Source organism: Periplaneta americana, chromosome 6, assembly GCF_040183065.1.
Source record: "Periplaneta americana isolate PAMFEO1 chromosome 6, P.americana_PAMFEO1_priV1, whole genome shotgun sequence".
NCBI classification, from domain to species: domain Eukaryota; kingdom Metazoa; phylum Arthropoda; class Insecta; order Blattodea; family Blattidae; genus Periplaneta; species Periplaneta americana.
Window position 1 is genome coordinate 6,749,122 of NC_091122.1, and position 25,073 is coordinate 6,774,194.

The 25,073-nt window shown below is 33.6% G+C and overlaps 1 protein-coding gene across 1 annotated transcript; it reads left to right on the plus strand.

Moving 5' to 3' along the window:
• Nucleotides 1-2,894: 2,894 nt before the first annotated feature.
• Nucleotides 2,895-23,459, plus strand: LOC138700932 (dehydrogenase/reductase SDR family member 11-like). Its single transcript, XM_069827372.1, has 7 exons — nt 2,895-2,995; nt 9,540-9,689; nt 11,073-11,241; nt 14,692-14,821; nt 16,145-16,277; nt 17,606-17,761; nt 22,856-23,459. Exons 2-7 carry the CDS (start codon nt 9,558-9,560, stop codon nt 22,895-22,897), a joined length of 762 nt encoding a protein of 253 aa, XP_069683473.1. The 5' UTR covers nt 2,895-2,995; nt 9,540-9,557; the 3' UTR covers nt 22,898-23,459.
• Nucleotides 23,460-25,073: the final 1,614 nt, after the last annotated feature.

Consider the following 25,073-nt stretch of genomic DNA (forward strand, 5'->3'; position numbering starts at 1 on the left):
CCTGATACGCTCGTAATAAATAGAAGCACAGTACAAGGTCATCTCACCGACATGTCTTATCTTGTATGGAAGGCGACAGATAAGATACACATATGTTTTGCTCACACGGTAAAAATAAGGCTTAATTTTCTGCGTTTATGACAAACGTTTAATGGAACGTACCAAAACAGGAACATGAAGTTATAAATAAAATAGTATGAAAAACTTCGATATACAGTTATTATTGCTAATTAATAATTATTCAATATTTGATTTACCACATATATAATATGATAGGTCCATACATAGTGTTCCGCCTATATACTGCGACAATGTAGAAACGTTTTACGAAATATTATTGATATAGCAGTAGATTAATAACAATATTAGTACAGAGATAACGTCACAGAAAATATAATAAAACGAATAATCACAACTGTTACAGACGCAAAGATTGATACACTAATTATTAGAGATTATTATTATTATTATTATTATTATTATTATTATTACTAGAAAACTTGATACACTTCTTGCATTATCGTGATTGTGTTCTCCGTTTATAATAATTACATTTACATCCAATAACATCTATCAGATGTGGCAAAAACAAAATCACTCCTGTGTGGGGGGAAAAAAAAAAACATTTACCTACAATATTTATATTACATTTTAAAGCAAGTTTTATAGTTGTACTATGGAGAGGTTAGTTAAATACTGCAAAGTTTTGAAATGACTATTACACTTTTACTACGTCACACTACTTTCGACCAATAAAACGGTACGAAAGGACGTCTTTCAACCAATCATGGCCGCTTATCGCACAATTTTATCGCGTTTAGCATTTGTTTAATTTTATCGCGTCCCTAGCATTTGTTTATTTTTATCACTACCCTAGCATTTGTTTCTTTGTTTGCCAACATTTCAAACTGCACTGGTCTGGCCGTCAAAAAAACACAGAAAATTAAAAACCACCCCAGTCGATGCACAGCACTTTCAAATATGACTCGCATTTTGGCAGTCAAGAACAAGAATTAATAAAGATCACTGGTCATATATGAAGAGCACCATTCGGGAATCCTGAATGAGTTGAGGGATACACCATGCACATCAACGAGTTCACTTCTTTTACGCACACGTCCAATATAGCCTAACATCAACTGAACCACCAAAACATTCAAATTTGAAAATTGTACTTTCAATAATTGTTTCTTTTAAAATTATCCATGTTTATTTTTTATTTCATCATCGTTAATTAAAACGTTTCTTGTTTATTTCATCATCCCTAATTAAAACTTTTCTAACATTTGTTTATATTATTTAGGTTATGTTTGTTATAGCTTCTGCTATATGATATTATGGATAGTCACGTAACAGAGATTGTTTAATACTAAGATTTATTGAAAATCATCTGTCAAGTGACGTTGATTACTGGGATCCGGATGATTGAAATGGAATGCAAATGTTTTAATAAAAATGAAACTGAATCAACAAAGCCTTCTTGACTAGTAACAGTACACAGAGTTCAAAAACTGATACCGGTAACAAGAAAACATCATCATAAAACACTACTGCCATCTAGCGTAAGCCAATTAATATTTTATTGTATACTTTGTTACTTCTAAAATGTATATAGCTTTACTTTCTTCTAATCGTGTAATAGTCAATTAAATCCCACTCGAGTTTTGATTTTCTCTAGATAAATCTGCTCGTGTTCCACTCGCAAATTTATCGATAAAATCAAAACCTCTAGTGAGATTACTGTTGATAAACATCTATGATGTTACTACACAATTCATCACTGTAACAAGAACGAATGTCTAACGCTCGGCTTATACCGTTCGAGGATTTATCGCTCGTGACAATTTTACCCATCATGCATGTGCGCTACCTATCGGCTTATACTATGAATTACTTGGCGCTGGAGCGAAAACGTCCGATGCAGACCTTTGGTGTACGTAATGTTTTTCATAATAACTATTACTAATTTTCAGGTGTGATTGAGGACGTGTTTTAAAACACTTTTCGTCATAAAGTCGTGTTGGAAAATGCGTCCCTTTGACATTATGACAACGATATGAAAGAAATGAGGGCTTGAAAGTATCAAGACTTGGAAAATAACTGGTTTATTTAATTTCGATGACAATACAGTAATTTATTAAAATCTGAAATTTGTATTGAAATTATTACAAAATCTTCTTAAAAATTAAGGCCTCATTAGCATTGCCGTTAGCTACTCCGTATGCCATTTTCATTTCTGCTAATTCAACATTCGTAACTGATGCATTTTTAGTTACTGAAAATTTATAAACAGATGACAGAAGATATTTTGTGACATACAAATGAAAGAAATCAACTTGAACTGTTTCTATGACAACAGAATAGCTGAAACAGAATATCAATGAAGAGTTTCAGCTTTTACCGTATTACCATGATGCGGAAGCATTTACGGACACTACATTATTGAGAAAAAGTGTTTTAATTACAAGCCTTCTATCACATTTGACAATTTGAAATAGTTATTCTGAAACACACTGTATAAGACATCGTAATGGGTGAAATGAAAATAATTTCTAACAAGCCAATGGAGTCTAATCTATAGGAATAATAATAATAGTAATAATAATAATAATAATAATAATAATAATAATAATAATAATGCACAGGTTATTATTCAAAATCGCCAGAGTCTGGAAATCTTCCAGAACGTGTACATAGATGATGCATGCTTCTATATAATAAAGTGGACGGTCTCGAGGACATCTAGAACGAAAAAAGCAACTCTGAAGAGAAGGAAGGAAGAATTAAATTGCTTTATAATGGACTGTATTCGTTTTTTAGATGACGAAGTACATTATGTAACAATCCCTCGCAATATAAGCTCCAACACAAACCAGTATATAGGAATGCTAAATTCATCTATGCGGTAGTTCTTTCTTGGCTACAGCAGAGACAAAACAGAAAGCAGTCGACCTTTCCGTATTACTGGGGAAGTGGTGGAAGATATTTTTATAAGGTAAGTAAGATTTCATGATAGTTTTAACAGTGGATCAACAAAGCAACTAGCCAATGGCGTGACTCAGTCGGTTGCTTGCCGATCTGAAGTTGCGCTCGGGCGCGGGTTCGATCCCCGCTTGGACTGATTACCTGGTTGGGTTTTTGCCAAGGTTTTCCCCAACTGTAAGGTGAATGCCAGGTAATCTATGGCGAATCCTCGCCCTCATCTCGCCAAATACCATCTCGCTATCACCAATCTCATCATCGCTAAATAATCTCGTAGTTGATACAGCGTCGTTAAATAAAAAAAAAGAAGCAACCTTTGCAATGTAATTTATATCACGTAGACAGACCAAAGTGGACTGCAAGTCTTTCTCAACTGTGCTAATTTAAATTAAACTTCATTATTGAAATTCTGAAGAAATAAAGTCATTTGATCTATGAAATCATGGTGAAGAGAGATACGTCCCTGATACAGGAACCTCTAGTTCATGGTCACAGTATGACAACACGCTAGAAATACCACTCCACACATCATCTCTTAATTCGTCATGTTTCACTGTTGCTACTTCTCGTCATTGGAATTCTCTGCCGCCTGAAGTCAAGGGCTGCCGAACTTTAATTTATTTTAAATGTAAATTAGAAAAATATCTTATGATGAGTTGCCAGACCTAACGTGTTGCAAATATTTAATGCAATGTGTTTCACTCTATTTATTTTTTTAATTTTTTTTGTTTCTTATTTTTATTGTGTAATCATGTAAATCGTGTTTACTTATCACTTAACGCCAATATGTATCCCACTGTGTTGTTTTTTTATTATTAATCTATTTTTTATTGTGTACATTTTATTCAATTGTCGGTTTCTGGTTTAATTATGTGAATCCTACTTACTTGTAATCTAATACTAATATGTATACTAATGTGTTTACTTTTATTTTTACTGTGTACATTTTTTTATTGAATTATCGGCTTCTGTTTTTATGTGATTCGTATTTGATTCTAACAACATTAATATGTATTCCACTATGTTTATTTTTATTTTCTGAGGTAAATTTTTACGTAACTACTTCTTTTGATCTCATTATGTACCTAAATTGTATCAGTATGTAATTACTTAATTCCGATCCAGTTTTATGTTCAACTGTGTAAGCAAGTTTTAATCCTGGTTGAGTGTAAGAGAAGGCCTTACGACCTTAACTCTGCCAGGTTAAATAAAGCCATTATTATTATATATATATATATTGAACAATAATTATTTGTAATGTATGTCGCTAAAATTGAGTTTTATCTTTTCCAGTGAGTTATTTTTGATCGTATCATAATTTCTCATGAACATTTAATGAACTTCTAACTACGTGTAATATACACAACATTTTACCTTATCCAATAATTACTGTCATTATTTTATTTCTGCATATAATTAGCCATAATGAATTGTGTAAAGATTCCTTTGTTGCTAAGTTACCGATGGGATATAAATGGAATCTTTGTTTCTAATCAAAACGTTATTTCGCATGTGAAGTAATGAACTATTTATGACAGTTGCTAATAGTTTGATAAACTATAAGGTATATTATGTCACTAGGATAAGGTTACATTTCGCCATTTTCTTGCAAAAGTCATACACTGTCATCACAGTCTACTATATACAGTCACGAAGCTCGAGTTTTGAGGGTGCTAGAAACAATAGACTGTGACGGTTCTATTTTGCATTGCCTGTAATGAGGCGATATTAGCGATCCTAGTGGTGAGCAACTATCTAATGTTTGCATATTTACTACGTATTGAGCTTCGCGACTGTATATACTAGACTGTGCCGTCATCTTGGCTGAATTATCATGGAGAAACAAATAATACAAATAATAATAATAATAATAATAATAATAATAATAATAATAATAATAATAATAATAATAATACAACTACAGTTTTAATGTTACTACCACTATTTTATGGGTGTGAAGCATGAACGATAGTAGAAGATGGTGTTCTAAGTCAAATTAAGCACTGAAGAAGTTGTAAAAATATGAGGTAAATACAGCAGAGGAAGTGATAAATACTAGAGAACAGATAAAAGGTAAATGAGAAATAATAAAGGAAGATATAAAGAGGAGATAGAAAGAGAAAATAGTGGGAAACTAAGGCGATAAATTAGATGTGGGATGGATACAGTAATTACGAAAAGAGACGAGTACATGAGACGTAGGAGGTGAAGAAGTAGAGTCTGATGGTTATGACAGCAGACATTTTCAAAGCAAAGTTTCTCGAAGGCTTGATAATATATAAAAGACTTGCTGAGTACATCCGGCTGACAAGGCCGCAACTTTTGTTACATTCATGCTGTGCTGTGAGCCAGACCTTCACCTGTGTGATGGGTTGACTTGCAGAGTCATTTATTCTGCACACGTGCTTCGTCTGGATCAAATAGCATCATATCCTATGATCTAACAGCCAAAAAAATATCATATAAAACGACAGATGGCTATTAATAATATTCTGTTCTTCTTTCTTAATCTGTTCCAAGTTCATATTTATATATTTTATTGAATACTTACACATTTTTATCAGGCGTATGATTTAATAAAATTAGATCTGAAAATTTTTTATGCCAAATACATTTTTCTCGAACCTATCCACCTTCAGTTTTTGAGTTTTAATGCCAAATGCAAGTAACAATGTCAGGACGATCAGTCGGTTTCTCATGTGGGAGTAAAGCAATAGCTATTTCTGGTCATTGTGGATTGTAAGTGAAAGATAAAAAAAATGTCAGGTTTGCTATGCTTTCGAACAATAGACATAGCATCTTGGTATAGCTGCTGCATGTAGAGCTTGAAATGTAGAGGGTAAAATCATTTTATCCTGCTAAGAGATCTTGCTGAAGTGATCGGGAGACTACATAATTTTGTAGGCCTCTTATTTTATCAGTAAGTAACACCTTTTGGTATTTCCTTTGGAACTAATTTCTGCGCTCTTTCGAGCCAATACTGAAGAGAATGACGCATATAAATATCTACACCACACCGCCATTAAGTATATGAAAAAGACCAAACACCACTTCATTAATAACTATAAAAATATTTGATTTTTAATAACAATATTTTCTTACTTAAGTTTTGTAGTTTTATATATTTTCCCTTTCAAAGTTCTATGAAGGGGGAAACGAAATTTATTTTGAAAATTTTGATTTTATTTTATTTTTCCAATATATTATTTGGTATATAATATGGTATGTAACATAGTCATATTTTATCCATTTTAATATTTCGCGTTTCTGAGAAGAAGTTAAACGTTTTAATTTTAATTTAAGAACTTTGTTATACTAAAAACTTTCTAGTGTTAAAGAAAACTAAGTGATAAATTACCTAGTTGACTAGTTTCGATTTCTTGTTACTCATCCTCAGAACTAGTGACGTCATTACTTCTTCTGGAATTCAGTTTTGCATTGGGGTTGTGTTGTAGTTATGTTTTTGTATGTGTGTGTATTTCGTAAGATTTGTAGGGTTTCAATGTCTGTTTCTATGTTACTGTAGTTGTGGTTGGTGTTTGTAATGTGTTCTGCGTATGTCGAGGTATTGTGTGATGGGTTCTTTGTAACGTGTTTGAAATAATCTCCCAGTCTGTCCAATGTAGACGTTCTTACAACTACTGCATGATAATTTGTATATTCCTATTACATTGTACCTGATTTCTTGTCTTATTTGTGTTTTGAGATGTTTTTGTAGAGTGTTTCGTGATCTGTATGCAATCTTGTAGTTTAATTTTCTGAATGAAGATGCGAACTTATGTGTCTATTTGTTTTTTATGTTAGCGTGATGTATTTTTGTGTCTTTCTGTTTCTGTTGTGTTCCTTTGTTTCAATATAAAACTAAATTTCAGAACACACCCCCTATTTGACTCCACACTATCACAGACAAATGCATCCCACAACAAAACAACTGAAGAAACCGGAAAAAGCTCATAAATTTATTGATTTTGGGCTGAAAATTATGTATATATTCTTTCAATTTCCAATTTATTATATTCTGATTTCTTCTCTTTAAAATCGTATATCACATAAATGATCACACTAAAACCATATCCACGTTAACTTTTAATTTTTTTTTGAGAAGGGGGTGCAGTCTATGTATTTAAGTCTTATTTTAACGTTTTATTTTCCATACGTTTAGATTTTCCATAGAAAACTAAACTTTCCTCAGCTTCTATTTGATCTTGAAAGCTGAAAATTTCAGGAATAGTTCATTTTGATCTTCATAAGTACTGAAATAATGTTTTTTGAGTTTTTTTTTTTTTTTTTTGGAGATGTTACAAGGGGGTAATGTATTGAAAATCGAGGGAAAAAAATATACGAATGAAGGGAAAAGTTATTTCTTAGTAAGAAAATAAATTGAAGAAACGCTACTGCTTCCGCATAAAGTAAAATTATGTATTCATGAGATGTAAAAAAATAGCTGAGTAACTTCAACAGTTTTTGTGAAAAAGTTCCTTATGTAAGACAATTTAATATTGTCAAGATAGGCAATTCCGTGTCGCCTTAAATTCCTTCAACGGAACACTGAAAAACTGAGTCACACAATTGGCCAAAAGGCTTGGAGATCACATAGACACTTTCTAACAGACTCAAATTTCTTGGAAGGACGAGCGATAGCGAGCCTTGTAATTGTTTTTCCCTCCATTTCCGCTTTTCTTTCATCGTGATTCACTGCGATTCAATATGATAGATATGACGCTTTATGTGATTGTGAATTTGCAATTTTAAGGATAAGAAGCTTCTCCGAGACTCTACTGTCGGTGAATTTTTCTTGAAGAAGAAAAATTGCTGATTGTGAGTGTGCCGGGTTAATATTAATTAGCCAATAATCAAAAATATAAAATACAATATATCAGGACTATCGTTGGGCAGTAACCTGAACACAAGTTTCAGCGTCACATTGTTGACAAATAACTCCATCAGTTAGCACAACCACAGACCACTAACAGATGCTATAGAGCAGAGATGTCAACTGATGCCCATAGGCGCAAGCGCGCGCTTTAGAGCCCAAGAGAGCCTGAGCGCTTTACAGCGGAAAGGAAAGAGACAGACGAAAGAGGTGGTATATGCCGCTTGGTCGAGCTATATTCAGGGATGGCCGGACTGATTCAATAGATAAAGGGAAGAGAACTTATTAAAAAAGTATCCATGGTGATTTTTAGATTTGCCTGAGAAGTATAAGTGCATTATAAGAATGTAAGTTTTAATTTTAATGTTCATTTTTCACAAGTTTGATATTTTATTCAAAAGGAATATTTTCTCAACTTTTTTTTACAGAAAAGTGAAATTTTCAGATATGTTTGTTTAGTAGCCTTACAGGTACTAAAACAATGTTTTCGTAAATCTAATATATCGTAAATACGTATTACTGAAGATAGTGTATTAAAATGTTTGAAAATATTCGCATGGAAATTGTTTGTAAGGAAATGAATTAACAAAGCAAATACTGTCACATCACAAACAAAAGATATGTGCCTATATGTTGGTAGAACGTCAGCTCTATAGCTTCAGCAGATTTCGAGATAATTTAATATTCTGGTAACAGAAAGTTGCGCACCAATATCACCTAAAAGCATAATGCGATAAGAGTTTTATTATGTAATATTAGTTACAGTTAAAACATATACCTAGACAACTTTGCTTTGTACTATAATATTGTTTTAAATACTTTTATAAGGCTAAAGATACCATCAATATCAATTTCAACTTATCATGTCATATTCAGTGTCTTTCTTTGGGATAACACTTTCTTTATGAATGATGTGTTTAATTCACTTAGTACAGTATAGTTGTAGTTATTATGGAATTTGTGTGAATATTCCTTCTTTACTCTTTATTATGTTATTAACGTTTAAAACACAACTGCAATATTAGGCTAAGAAATAGGCGTTAGTACGCAAATCTAGTCTTTCAGGTAAGGCTCCCTGTAAAGCTGATTTGAATAATTTCAAGGGAAAAATTGTTAGGGGGCCGGGTATCGATCCCGGGACCTCTGGTTGAACGTACCAACGCTCTGCCAACTGAGCTACCCGGGAACTTCACCCGACACCGTCTCAAATTTTCCCTTTATATCCACACAACTCGCGTGGGCTGACGAAGCGCCAGAAACCCACATCGAGTGCACACAAACTCTGTGTGACTTGGAAGTTGGCAGAGCGCTGGTACATTCAACCAGAGGTCCCGGGATCGATACCCGGCCCCCTAACAATTTTTCCCTTGAAAGTATTCAAAGGTGTTAGTACTTTTGCTTTACAGACAATATAGAAAATAACAAACAGAAAGAAGCCATATAAAAATAACGACATAAAATTTCACGTTCCGTTTGAAGTTTGTGCACCACTGTTTTCTTAATCCAGCAGGCTGCTTATTCCTCTTAGATATCTAGCGCTTAATGCCCGCGCACGACGTCGTCAGAAAAATGCGCTTGCTTTGACATCACTGCTATAGAGTTACCAACAACAGAAAAAAAGACCAAGAAGCTTCTCTTACCCACTTTTTCGACTTCTTAACAAATAGGTATGTTTCTATTTCAGAAATAGCGAGTAACAGCAATGGAGCGTTGGATGGGTCGCGTTGCTATGGTAACAGGGGCGAGTGGAGGTATCGGAGCAGCCATCACCAAGGAGCTCGTCAAGCAAGGCCTCAAGGTCGTCGGATTAGCGCGTAGAGTGGATAAGATCCAGGTAACGTACACAATAACGAACACAATATCGGAAAATGTCCGTCTTTCACCAGGAAGGCGCTACAAGGAATTTGTCTCCAAGCAGGTGAGATTGTAGTTCACCCAGAATTTTAAGGGGATGACATCTTGTTTGTCAGCCGAGGAATTTGGGGCAAAAACTCCAGTAAAACAAAAAGGTACAAATTTGCAATGAAACAGTGGAACAAGTACAGCACTTCAAGAGTTTCGGTTGTGATATAGTACACAGCCAAGATAATTACGTCAATAAAGTATAGTAATTACAGCCAATAACTCCAACACATTGCAATTTTCAACAGAGGAAATTCTCTTCAAAATATGTGACTGGTTCTCAGTCAATAAATTGGTATTAAATTGTAACAAAACTAACATAATTCAATTTAAATCCTGTCCAAATTCAACCTCGCAAATTTCTAGCGCAATAATTAACAATAGATACCTATTAGAAACAACAACTAAATTGGCTGAAAAATCGATAATGTTTTAAATTGGAAAAATCATATTAAAGAAATTACACCCAAACTAAATTCAGCTTGTTTTGCTATTAGATCTATGAAAAAAAAAGATAGTAAATATCAATACCTTAAAAACAATATACTTTGTATACTTCCACTCGGTAATGAGTTTTGGAATAATATTCTGGGGAAATTCCACAGATAGCAACAATATATTTCTATTACAAAAAAGAGTAATTAGAATAATAGTAGGTGCCAAATCTAGGGAATCGTGTAGGACTATTTTAAAAAACTACAAATAATGCCCATGGCTTGTCAGTATACCTTTTCATTAATAATCTTCCTCTTATGCAATCGTGAAAACTTTGTAGCTAATTCAACAGTTCACAGCATAAATACACGTCAAAAAATGACTTTCATACTCCATCGGCAAGTCTATCGTGCTATCAAAAAGGAGTGCGTTATATGACAGTAAAAATTTTTAATAGCCTCCCTATCGATATAAAAAATTAAACTCAAAACATAGGATTATTTAGGGCCAAATTAAAGAAGTACCTAATTTCTCACGCCTTCTATTCTGTAGGTGAATTCATGACATTCAATAACGCTTAATGAAATTGATACTAAACTATGTGTTGTACTAGTAGACTATATTGTAAATCTCGTCTGTATATATTTCATCTAGACTGTGACTATAAATTAAGACTTTATAATAGTATTAAGTTTTTTGACTTGTTCCATATTCTAGCTGTAAGCAATGTATGAATACCATGGAATGTTAATAAATACAATGCAATACAATAATAAACTATACCGATATGAAGCTACTTTGCGCTGAAAATCTGGAGGATGATTTCACTTACACCCTGTATATGAACTAAGTACAATGTATGTTACCTCTCTGCTCCTAGGAGCAATCTGCAGAACTAAAGTCAGCTTCTGGGAAGCTGTACCCTCTCAAGTGTGACGTCACAAACGAATCTGACGTCAAGGAAGCGTTCAAGTGGGTGAAGAGTAACCTGGGGGGCGTGGACATCCTAGTCAACAACGCGGGAGGCGACAGTGGTAACAGCCTCATCAGTGAGTATGATAAAGTCCTCACCACGTTTTAACGACCACAATTCCTGGACGACAAACCTTCAATCACTTCTTATCACATCAGGTCATCTGAAGCTAAATATATCTCGGTTGTCAAATAGTCACAATTCACAACTCATAACGGTGATGCAATTCAGCTCATGTCCGTTGTAACACAACAGGGGTGATTTGTTGAAAAACTTGAGTAATACTTACTCTCAGATCATCAATGTTCCTGGGTTTCTGTGAATAGACATGTCTTTAACAAAACCCCACACGAAGAAATCAGGAGGGGTTAGATCTGGGGAGTTTGGGGACCAAGCCAAGAGATAGCTGCTTCTCGTACTGGGTTTCGTCTGCGACCTCCTGCATGTTTTTTAACACAGAACCTGTTTCTACAAATGTTCGATACCACAACATTATGGAATCGTATTTAGGTACATTACCCACACCATACTCACTTCGAATTTCCTTTGAACTCTTTTAACACTCTCAAATTTAGCATACCAAAAAACACATTGCACCCGCTGTTGATTTGTAGTAGCCATTTTAATCATCTACGAATTTCATTTGTCCTTTCAGATTATGCATTGTTGATTGTCATATATGGAAACTCCCATTTTTTAATCATAATTAATAACCAGCAAGAAATTTTTCCTACTATCATAATAGCTTTATAATAATACTAATGGCTTGTGCAGCAAATGCTGCAAACTAAGTTCATTAGACGTTCAAATAAACATTTTTCAGATTTATTTTCAATGAAGAATACCAGACATTCTGAAAGTTATTTGCTTCCATAATAATGAAAGATACTCTCTCTCGAGCCAATACTGAAGAGAACCACGCATATAAATATCTACACCACACCACCATTAAATATATGAAAAAGACCCAACCCCACTTGATTAATAACTATAAAAAAATTTGATTTTTAATAATATTATTATCTTACGTAAGTTTTATAGCTTTCAGTAACATATACTATATATACTATATAGCCGCCACTCAGTAAAATATAGAAATCAAAATCTAATTTAAGTCATTCTCTACATCTACTTATATAACCCCAAAACGTTTCACTTTCATATCATCAATATAGCATTAATATGTATAATTAATGAAAAATAGTCACATCATGGCATTAACTATAATAATATTTCATTTCTAATGGTAATAATGTCATCAAACCACCTCAAATTTTGTAGTTTTTAATGTTCAATACACAGCTGTACCCAGAAAATTACACACTACAGAATCGAACCTGTAAATTATTTTTAGTAAGTTAAGTTTTTAATAAGCAATTTAATTTGAGCTCTAAATATGTCAGCATTCTTGCAGATCATGGCCTTCGTGTAATATTGTTTACTGTAGTGTGTGTTTTGTTTTGTTCTGAAATGCAATTAGCTAGTTCTAAAAACTGACGACAAATGTATTTTGGAAAATAGGAAAACTATGTTGAAAAATTGACATTTCACTGAAAACTACTATTTTTCTGAAAAACTTTGAGTTCCAAGCTTCAAAATGAGGGGTTATTTATTAAAATCCGTTCACAGTTTTCCCGTAATTTCCATTACCAGTTAAAAAAATATATATAGAAGTTAATATTATCCATACCCGAACGGATCAGACTGTACTTTGTTATAGTTTGTAATTTGATATCTGGTCGACATCACATGACAAAAAGAAATTTAATTCATTTCAATATATTAAAGAACTCGTGGAAAATTTAGATATGAACTGTACGATATGACAATAAAATTAATGTAATGTAAATGGCGTGATGTAAAATCGATGGCCCAGAACCATAACGTTCCAAGTCCATTTTACTATTTTTTTTTCAGGAGAGCTATTTTAAGCTCCTGACATTCAAAGCTTCATGAAACAATTTGAAATAGCTTCACAGCCACCTTAAGGAAAGGAATATTTACAATTTTGTTCGATTCATATATGCAGACAAGAACTGGAACACAATTAAACAGAGATTTCTTTCTTGCAAAAAGTTGGACTTAGAACAGTCTGGTTCTCAGCCATCAAAATCTTGATTAAAATATTGTATGATAAGTCATAGCCTATTGACTATGTTATTAATAAATAATACTAATGGCTTGTGCAGCAAATGCTGCAAACTAAGTTCATTAGACGTTCAAATAAACATTTTTCAGATTTATTTTCAATGAAGAATACCAGATATTTTGAAAGTTATTTGCTTCCATAATAGTGAAAGATACTCCCTCTGAATGGTTTTTTATGCCAAATACTTTTTCTTGAACCTATCCACCTTCAGTTTTTTAGTTTGAACGCGAAACGCAAGTAACAATGTCAGGACGATCAGTCGGTTTTTCATGTGAGAGTAAAGCAATAGCTGTTTCAGGTCGTTGTGGATTGTAGGCGAAAGTTAAAAAAATGTCAGGTTTTCTATGTTTTCGAACAATAGACATAGCATCTTGGTATAGCTGCTGCATGTAGAGCTTGAAATGTAGAGGGTAAAATCATTTTATCCTGCTAAGAGATCTTGCTGAAATGATCGGGAGACTACAAAATTTTGTAGGCCTCTTATTTTATCAGTAAGTAATACATTTTGGTCTTTCCTTAAGAACTGTAATTTTTGCACTCTTTCCAGATAATACTGAAGAGAGTGACGCATATAAATATCTACATCATGCCGCCATTAAATATATCAAAAAGACCCAACCCCACTTGATTAATAACTACAAAAATATTTGATTTCTAATAACAATATTATTATCTTACGTAAGTTTTATAATTTTCAATAATATAAACTATACAGCCGTCACTCAGTAAATTATATAAATCAAGATCTAAATTTAAGATATTCTCTACATGTGCTTATATAACCCCAAAACGTTTCACTTTCATATTATCAATATAGCATTAATATCTATAATTAATAAAAAAAGACACATCATGGAATTAACTATAATAATATTTCATTTCTACTGCTAATAATTTCATCAAACCACTTCAAATTTTGTAGTTTTAAATATCAAATACACAGCTGTACTCAGAAAATTACACACCACAGAATCGAACCTGTAAATTAATTTCAGTAAGTTTTGAAGTTTTTAATAACCAATTGAATTTAAGCTCTAAATATGTCAGCATTCTTGTAGATCATGGCCTTCGTGTAATATTGTTTACTTACTGTGTGTGTTTTGTTTTATTCTGAAATGCAATTAGTGACGACAGATGGGTTTTAGAAAATAGGAAAATTATGTTGAAAAATTGACATTTCACTCAAAACTACTACTTTTCTTAAAAACTTTGGGTTCCAAGCTTCAGGATGAGGGGTCATTTATTAAAATCCGTTCAGCCGTTTTCCCGTAATTTCCATTACCAGTTCAAATTATATATATATAGATATTGAAATCAGTAATCGCCTTATCGGAAATTTAACAATGAATCGCAAGCTAATCTGTTTTATTGCTGCAGATGGACCGATTGACAGTTGGAAAACTATTATGAACCTAAATGTGCTGGCACTCAGTGTCTGCACCAAAGAAGCAATCGAGTCCATGAAAGAGCGGAAAGTAGACGACGGGCATATCGTGCATATCAACAGGTAACTCTCTATACAGGGTGGACAGTAACTTCTGCACCAAAATGAAACTGGTAATAGATCATGAGGAGGTATTTGAAAAATCTAAGTAAGTTTTTCTATAACATTCTCCGTTGTAAAGGAAATCGTTTTGTTTTATTAAGCATTTGGTAACATCACGGCTACTGCAATAACTCTAGGAAGTTCGGCCACCCATCCTTTACCTTCCCCTCCCCCTTTGCTGTACTCAGTAGGTGACACACGACAGTGTGCTGCTTTGAAAGATTTATTTCAACGATTTTAGAAATTATTCAATTTAAATTCAAGGTTAAACAGTTTGATTTACAAAAAAAGATTCAAGACATTAATGTTCAGATTATTTTTACCTTTCTGTTTGTATAGCAATCAGCTATATATCTCGGTCTATTACCGCAATAGAGCGCTGCAAATATTGGGCAAAGAATATATTTTTGTTCCTGCTTAACGGTGCTTCATCGGAGTAAAAATGTAATAAAAGTTTTGTTATATTTAACATATAGGATCACCTCTTAAATTTTGGTGTATCGGCTCCCTTCCACCCTGTATATCGATCTCTCCCTACATTAGTGACTCATCATTGAGCAAATTTACAACTCAGTTGTACCAATTCAGAAAGAAAAGTTACGATTAATAATTTTACCTAATTGAGAATTCCTCAAATATAAATGCTACTAGGGAGGAAATTAAACGCAGAATAAATATGGGAAATGCCTGTTATTATTCGGTTGAGAAGCTTTTATTATCCAGTCTGCTTTCAAAACATCTGAAAGTTAGAATTTATAAAACAGTTATATTACCGGTTGTTCTTTATGGTTGTGAAACTTGGACTCTCACTTTGAGAGAGGAACATAGGTTAGGGTGTTTGAGAATAAGGTGCTTAGGAAAATATTTGGGGCTAAGAGGGATGAAGTTATAGGAGAATGGAGAAAGTTACACAACACAGAACTGCACGCATTGTATTCTTCACCTGACATAATTAGGAACATTAAATCCAGACGTTTGAGATGGGCAGGGCATGTAGCACGTATGGGCGAATGCAGAAATGCATATAGAGTGTTAGTTGGGAGGCCGGAGGGAAAAAGACCTTTAGGAAGGCCGAGACGTAGATGGGAAGATAATATTAAAATGGATTTGAGGGAGGTGGGGTATGATGATAGAGACTGGATTAATCTTGCACAGGATAGGGACCAATGGCGGGCTTATGTGAGAGCGGCAATGAACCTCCGGGTTCCTTAAAAGCCATTTGTAAGTAAGTAAGTAATTAATTGAGAATTCCTCCTTGAAACAAGCGTTCATTTTTGCCAACAGTACTCTGGGGCACTCCGTCCCGCCGGCTGAACTTGGCTTCTCTATGTACACAGCGTCAAAACACGCCGTGACGGCCTTGACGGAAGCCCTCAGGAAGGAGCTGACCAATATGAAGACTAAGATTCGAGTGACGGTAAGCACGAAAACGTCGCCACTCTAAAGCGACACACTGTATAATGGACATTATCCAGAGACAACATTTTATTTTTACTAACATTTTTAATATTATCCTGGCTATACCTTTAGAGAACCGGAAACACAGTTTGCTACCCCCTTCCACGACTAGTTCGATGATGCTGGTATAAAACACAAACAAATCACTCTACTAGGTTTAGGAAGGAAGAAAAGTAGTTCATCCATTTACGTAAACTAGGAAATATCGCGATTTTGAGTTCGATAATTTTCATTAGGTCTTTCTTTAATCAAAATACAGTACAGTATTAACAGTCAGTGTTTTTACTCACGAATTGAGCTGTCCATGCGGACGTATTCATTATGCAGTGTATATTATACTGTCTACAGCACATTAGCGTACAATATAGAGAAAGAAGTTAAATTGAAAAATAATCATAATATAAATATTTAAACACATTTTTGAAAATGGTGGCCGTTCATTTCGATACAGGCTTCAGTTCTTTTGTGCATATTATCGCACTACAGACTATTGCATCTAATCCCAATTACCAGTTTCGTCCTTCGTGCTAGTAACTCATGTTGAAATAATTCTGAACCTACTCTATAAAAGAGTACCTTACGCACTGTAAATTCAATCTTCAATTCTGCCCGACCCGCACAGATAAAATTACTCAGACATGCTATCTACTGTCCGTCCATGTGGTTATGCCGCAGGATCGTAGAAAGAGGGGAAATCACGTGACAGTTAATTACTTAACGAGGCCCTTTTATTTAAGTAATTTTAAACAGTTGTATAATATTACGTAAACGTCCAATCCCTAACAGAAATTAATGTTTTCAGAAAAGAGCTAAGACAGCCCAGCTTTTACAGAGGGGCGAACAGAAGCAGGTGGGGGAAACCGGGATGCGACGTAGGCAAACTGACAGTGCCTGTGCGAAAATATGATTCAATATTGAAACCTCTTTCGTCACTGGAAAACGTGAACACATTTCTGGAACGTACTATAGCCTACTCACTATTTCAGTGCTGTTTACTATATGCGGCCTTGGTTCTGTGTGGAGGACAGTTGGAACTTCATTAGTAGAAGGGGTGGGAGTGAAGTACATTCAAAAACTCAGGTAGAATAAAAATTGATGTAAAAATAAAACGATGTCCCTGTACATGAAACTCAACAACAATCCAACAGAAACGGATAATTATATATTCATTAGGCCTAGACTTAGGCCCTCTAACCTACAACTGCGAAAACAACAGACACTGTGTACTGATCATGCATACTTCCACAAGAATTCTGTTCTTAGACTATTGTAATGCTTTCATTTGAGGCGGTGAGTCCAGGCATGGTGAAGACGAACTTCCTGGCATCTTCTGGCGCCGACACCGCCACAGTCAATGCCACGTACTCCAGCAATCCTCATCTGCTCCCCAAGGACGTCGCCGACTGCGTCTTGTTTGCGATCTCGGCGCCCCCTCATGTTCAGGTGAGGTTAAGTTATTTTATGCTCGACCATGCCGAAATGTAGTAATTATACACCTGGTAGCAGCCCTTTAATGGACCTCATTAAAGTACACCTATTCATTAAAGTTCAGGTGTTCCACCAATCAAAAAATACCATTGTAGCAATATGAAAGCGTATGAAAATTATGAAACTCGCTTGCGTTCGTTTCATAAACATACTCGCGTCTTAATTACTATCATTATAGGCTCGTTGCATAATGTACTATTATAGAGCCCAGTTGCTTCTTATATGTGTCCATATACTGTATTGTAGAATGTAGGTTATTTTACGACGCTTTATCAACCTCTTAGGTTATTTAGCGTCTGAATGAAATGAAGGTGATACTGCCGGTGAAATGAATCCGGGGTTCAGCATCGAAAGTTACCCAGCATTTGCTAATGTTGGGTTGAGGGAAAACTTGGGAAAACTTCGACCAGGTAAATTTCCTCGAACGGGAATCGAACTCGGGCCATGTGGTTTCGCGGCTAGACGCTTTAACCGTTACTCCACAGGTGTAGACGATTTTACATTCAATTGTGCCAATTCTACAACAATAATGTATCAAATACTTAAATCCTACAATTATATTCTAAGTGACTTAACATATTTTATTTAAAAAACAAATAAGAATTTTATGCTCGACCATGCCGAAATGTAGTAATTATACACCTGGTAGCAGCCCTTTAATGGACCTCATTAAAGTACACCTATTCATTAAAGTTCAGGTGTTCCACCAATCAGAAAATACCATTGTAGCAATATGAAAGCGCAAGTATCGATTATTCTCGGATATGCAATCGAAAGACAACAATAAATCAATAAATCACCTACATATATTTGAAATAAAGTCAGTTCTGTTACTATAATAATTAGCGTTAATTGTAAATAATCTATATTAATAACAAATCTGTAGCTGAAATTTTTCTGGTAATTTTCGCTTTTCCAAAAATATATGGTCCTAACATGTATAATTAACCATCCTGAAACCGAAAATCCTTTTTTGAAATTTTTGTTTGTATGTCTGTCTGTCTGTCTGTCTGGATGTTTGTTACCTTTTCACGCGATAATGGCTGAACCGATTTATATAAAAATTTGAATATAAATTAAGTTCGTTGTAACTTAGATTTTAGGCTAAATGACATTCAAAATATTTTATTTAAAAGTGGGGTTATAAGGGGGCTTGAATTAAATAAATCGAAATATCACCCTTATTATTAATTTTCATGAAAAATGTTACATAACAAACGTTTCTTTAAAAATGATTTCCGATAAGTTTTATTCTATACAAAAGTTTGATAGGACTGATATTTAATGAGATATATGAGTTTTAAAATTACGATAACAACGCCATCTAAGGCGCTGTAATGAAATAAAAAACAAATGACTTCGTCTATAAGGGGCCTTGGACAACAACATCGAAAACTATTAAACATAGCCTACAGAGAATGTTTCTGTGTTTGTATGGAGTAATATCAGAAGCTGAATTCACCGATTTGTATAATTAATTATTATTTCATCATTGGAAACTGTAGTTTCTCTGGATGGACATAATGCTATAATGTTATTACAGTAACTTCTGAGTGAATCGAGGACAGGTAAGATTAAAATAGCTTTTTATGCATAGAAAACTTTATAGCCTATTCTGTTTATTCATAACATAATGTTTATGAATACATACATTTTCATCGCAGAGAATTAATGATTGGTGTTAACATGTATAATTATTCATCCTGAGACCGAAAATCGTTTTTTTTTTAATTTTTTATTGTATGTCTCTCTGTCTGTCTGTCTGTCTGGATGTTTGTTACCTTTTCACGCGATAATGGCTGAACGTATTTCGATGAAAATTGGAATATAAATTAAGTTCGTTGTAAGTCAGATTTTAGGCTATATGGCATTCAAAATACTTTATTTAAAAGGGGGGTTATAAGGGGGCCTGAATTAAATAAACCAAAATATCTCGCTTATTATTGATTTTTGTGAAAAATGTTACTTAACAAAAGTTTCTTTAACGATGATTTCCGATACGTTTCATTCCAAGCAAAATTTTGATGGGACCAAATTGCACCAAAACGGATGTTCTTTGAACCAAATGATCATATTTTAATTATTTGCATGTAATAACAATTAAGAAACATGTTAACGGAATTATCATTGCACTAAAGGAGTGGTCTCTGGAGCAAAATGATCGTATTTTAATTATTTAAATATAATTTAAATTAAGTGACATATTAAACGATTTATCCTTCTATCAAACACGAATGTTCCCTGGATCAAATGTCGTATTTTAATTATGTAATTACTTTATATTTATTTCTAACGGGTGCAGCGGAGCGCACGGGTACAGCTAGTATTCAAATAAATTCAATTTGTCATCTCGTTTTTCAATGTCTAATTCAATTTCAAGGTTATATCAAGATTGTTTATTTTACTATGTAGATTATATCAAGGTCAATGTCGACATTTGTTTCTCGGAAAAAATCAATACTTTCGCGTCTGCGCACATCTCACAATTTACGAGGTACTGCACAAGGTCAGTTCCTCTCCTCAGTCAGATAAGAATAACAAGAATACTTATGAATAATTTCAAGTTAGAAATATGGTCGAGCATAAAAATTCGTATGAAACTTGACTATAATGCTAATTAAGACGCTCGTATGAAAATTATGAAACTCGCTTGCGCTGGTTTTATAAACATACTCGCGTCTTATAGGGTTATAGGCTCGTTGCATAATGTACTATTATGGCACATACAAAAGAAAAAGTTAATTTTATCACTTGGTTTGATTGCATGGGAAATTTCCTCACGTTTTCTAAGTAATAGTTCGAGAAAGAAAATAATGCAAACACAGTAATATCGTTGGTAATGTCATAACTAAATGAAATGCGTAAAAAGTAACTTAACTTATGTTTATAGCAGTCATTTCTTTCTGAATATTATTTGCCTGTTCTCACTTAATACATTGACACCATAGGCCCACATGATTTTATCAACACAGAAAAAGACAGAAATATGGGAATTCGCACTTCTCTGCCAGGAATGCAAACAGTGCTTGCTGTATTTACAATTAGGAATTTCCATGATCTAATTCCTTCTAATAAATTTTATTTTCGAAGTTATATACCACTGTTCATATTAAGATGATGTGATATAGTATCGATTGCATATAAGGAGCGGTTGTAAAGATTAAGCTGTCTACCATAAGGAGGTTTAAAAGCAATGTAGGTGCAATGTATTTAAGTCGGTACGAAATTATTTAAATAAATATATATATATATATATATATATATATATATATAATTTATTGAATTGGCATGAAATTAATTAAGGTGACATGTAATTATTTAAGTTGACAGTAAGCGGATTAATAGAAATAGATATTCTTGTAAGTCAGGTATAATTTTATTTAGGTATATTACAGTTATATTATATTATATTATATTGTTGTTGTTTTTTAATGCCAGGCGTTTGACAATAAAGTCATTTGACCTCTTGCACACCAATATTTTTCAAAGATATTATCATGGTCAGCCACTGAAGCACAGATTTTGAGATGTTCCGAATCCATTTCTTGGTTTGAGTTGCACAATGGGCAGTTAGGGGACTGATATATTCCAATTCTATGCAGGTGTTTGGCCAAACAATCATGGCCTGTTGCCAATCTAAATGAAGCTGCAGACGATTTTCGTGATAAATCGGGAATTAACTGTGGATTATGATGCAGAGAGTTCCATTTTTTCCCATGGGATTGTGTTATCAAATTTTGTTTGTTGAAGTCTAAGTATGTAGATTTAATAAATCTTTTCACAGAGTAATATGTACGTATGTATTTATTCACACTGCAAATGGGTATATACCAGGTGGCAGTGGTAACTAATTACACTCAATAATGACAATAATCAACACAATTAATAACAAATTAATAATAATACTAATAATAATAATAATGAATACTAATAGTAATTAATAATATTAATAATAATAATAATAATAATAACAACAGGGAGTATCCTAAATTAAATGAAGCAGAATCACTTAAAATAACATTTAAAGTAAATCTAATTTGTATCTTAACCCTAAGTTCGAACTGAAACTCACGAGTATGATATGTTCATACATGCACAAGTACCTTTCAGCACTACACTCATTTCGCTGACAACTCACTCACTGCACTGGAACTACGACACATTTCACTGATTCTATCCTGATTTCACTAACACTTCAAAAACATTTCACTGTTCAGATACTTTGCACTGCCACTGTAAACTATAAAGCTTCACTGACACAACACACTTTTTCACTGATACAACACTTCAATAGCAAAACATCAATTACACCCTTTAAATAGTGTGTATAATATACTACCGTCTGTTAGTAAAGTCCTTAAGCCTCTTTTTAAATACATTTTTGGTTCTTGGTAAAGCCTCCAGTAAGTATGCAGGTATTATATTATATTATATATTATATTATATTATATTATATTATATTATATTATATTATATTATATTATATTATATTATATATTATATTATATTATATTATATTATATATTTATTTACAGTTTGGCTTATTTTTACGTTGAATTTATCAATGTTCACTGGATATATTTTTACTGAGTAGCTGTAGTTATTGTAGTGGTAATAATGTATACCACTGCCACAGGAGATATACGCGATTTTTGTATGTATAAATAATACACATACATGTTGCGACAAATCGGCTTGCATAGGTACATGGTATTTAACTGTGTTTAAATGTGACAGGCTCATGTCAGTAGATTTACTGGCATGTAAAAGAACTCCTGCGGGAAAAAATTCCGGCACACCGGCGACGGTGATATAACCTCTGCAGTTGCGAGAGTCGTTAAATAAATCATAATTTAAATTTAAGCCATTAACATGGGCCCAATATACTACAAGCTACATCAGATATGATGATAGTGATGCAAACAATCTGTTTGTAATATTATATAATAATAATAATAACAATAATAATAATAATAATAATAATAATAATAATAATAATAATAATAATAATAATAATAATAATAATTACAAAACTATTTGTGGTTTCAGATACACGATATCATTCTTCATCCTGTCGGAGAAATATACTAACCAGGGAGAAGACACACCAGTATTCCAAAGCGTTCAGAAGAAGAAGTCCAACAAAATTCCATTGCCTGACTAATGCTTTAAATTTTAACCCACAAGAATTCGTTTTAAGTATAACACGAAACATCGGAAAAGGAGTCAACTAATTTTCATTCATTCAGTGTTCCGCCCAAGAGCAGGTCTTTCACTGCAAACCCAGCTTTCTCCAATCTTTCCTATTTTCTGCCTTCCTCTTTGTCTCCTCATATGATCCACATATCTTAATGTCGCCTATCATCTGATATCTTCTTCTGCCCCGAACTCTTCTCCCGTTCACCATTCCTTCCATTGCATCCTTCAGTAGGCAGTTTCTTCTCAACCAGTGACCCAGCCAATTCCTTTTCTCTTCCTGATCAGTTTCAGCATCATTCTTTCTTCACCCACTCTTTCCAACACAGCTTCATTTCTTATTCTGTCTGTCCACTTCACACGTTTCATTCTTCTCCATATCCACATTTCAAATTATGAATACTATTTTGTAAAAGTGTTTTGTAATTTGGCTGCAAATAAATAGATCTTATTCTAATAGTGGGAAAATTATGCTATCACTGGAAAAAAGGAACATTTTGAAATGGCCGTAACTATTTTTTTTAGTTTAATTCAAATTAAAAGGCATTTTGTGTTTAAAAATGAATGGGCTGTCTCGTCATTCAAATATTTCGTTACCAAATTAACAGGTTTGCAAATATACAGGGTGATTCAAAAATCGAGTGACATAGGACATCTCCGTTATTAGTGTAAGTACAAAAAATAGTTTCAAATAAATGTTTTAGATATTGATACGTGTAGTTCATGTGCAACATTTAAAGAAAATCGTAAAAGTCATTTTTGAGAAAATTGCAACAAATTAATTACGGGGCACGAACCAAACCACATTTCTAATTTAATTTTCGTACCCTCCAGAGATGTGACATCCCCAACCAAACTGGTACTTTACTTGAAATGCGAACATGTTTGTTGCAATTTTCTCAAAAATGGATTTACGATTTTTGTTTCAATTTTGCACATGAACTACACGTATCAATATCTAAAACATTTATTTGAAACTATTTTTTGTACTTACACTAATAACGGAGATGGCCTATGTCTCGCGACTTTTGAATCACCTTGTACGTTAAAAAGTTAATATCAGTGTACTGTTTTTTCATGGGGATTATTTTTGATCACTCGTAAGTATATGAAGGCAAATTAATGTAACATTAAAAAAATTGTTTGCAGAACGAAATGTTACATTTGCTCTGATCAAATTTCTGCACATTGAAAGGACAAAACTAAAATTCTTTCAATAATTTATTATCATAATATACTCCACTGTTAAGTTGACTGAGCATATTGGGAATTGATCCAGTAGCTCCCTCTAAACATGCTATAAAATATTTCATATAAAAGAATTTTTATCTCGAAAGGGAAGCAAAAACGAGCAAAATTGTATTTAACATTTTTGTTTGTTTGATATATCTCAAATAACAGCCCCTTTGCCATTAATGACATTACTTACAGTTCTTCCTAAATATTTTTAGTATGTGCAGTAAACTGAACGAGTATTTTAATCCTTCAAAGTGTGTAAAATACCGTAAGGGAAAGGCAAACTAACATAAATATTGAAGTGGTATGTCGATATCTGTCACCGAAAATTGAAGGGTTCAGAGCAACAGTGAGCCAAGCGCCTTATGTTAAAAACGGAGAAAACAAGGGTTAAAATGAAGTGAGTACTGTAATTTAATTAAACATACAGAGTGTTAAAAATAACGTTTACAACGTTTCAGCGATGATAGAGGAGGTAAAAAACAAACATCTGTTTTAAGTGACAAAACTTTAGCAGATACGCCGTTTTACCGTCAGATGGCCTGAAGGATAGATGACTTGACTTCCGTCACAACACACACTGGTTAGTTCCGTTTGTGCACAACCATCTTGTAGGGCCTTGTCTGTTGCCTAACAGTCTCCATGGTGACAATTATTTTGTTTTTCTACGCGACGTCCTACCAGAACTTTTAGAAAATATCCCATTGAACATCAGAGAACGAATATGGTTTCAGCATGACGGTGCCCCTGCACACTTTGATTGTCGTGTTAGGAACCACCTATATGCTACATTCACCGATCGCTGGATTGGCAGGGGTGGGCCGATACCGTGGCC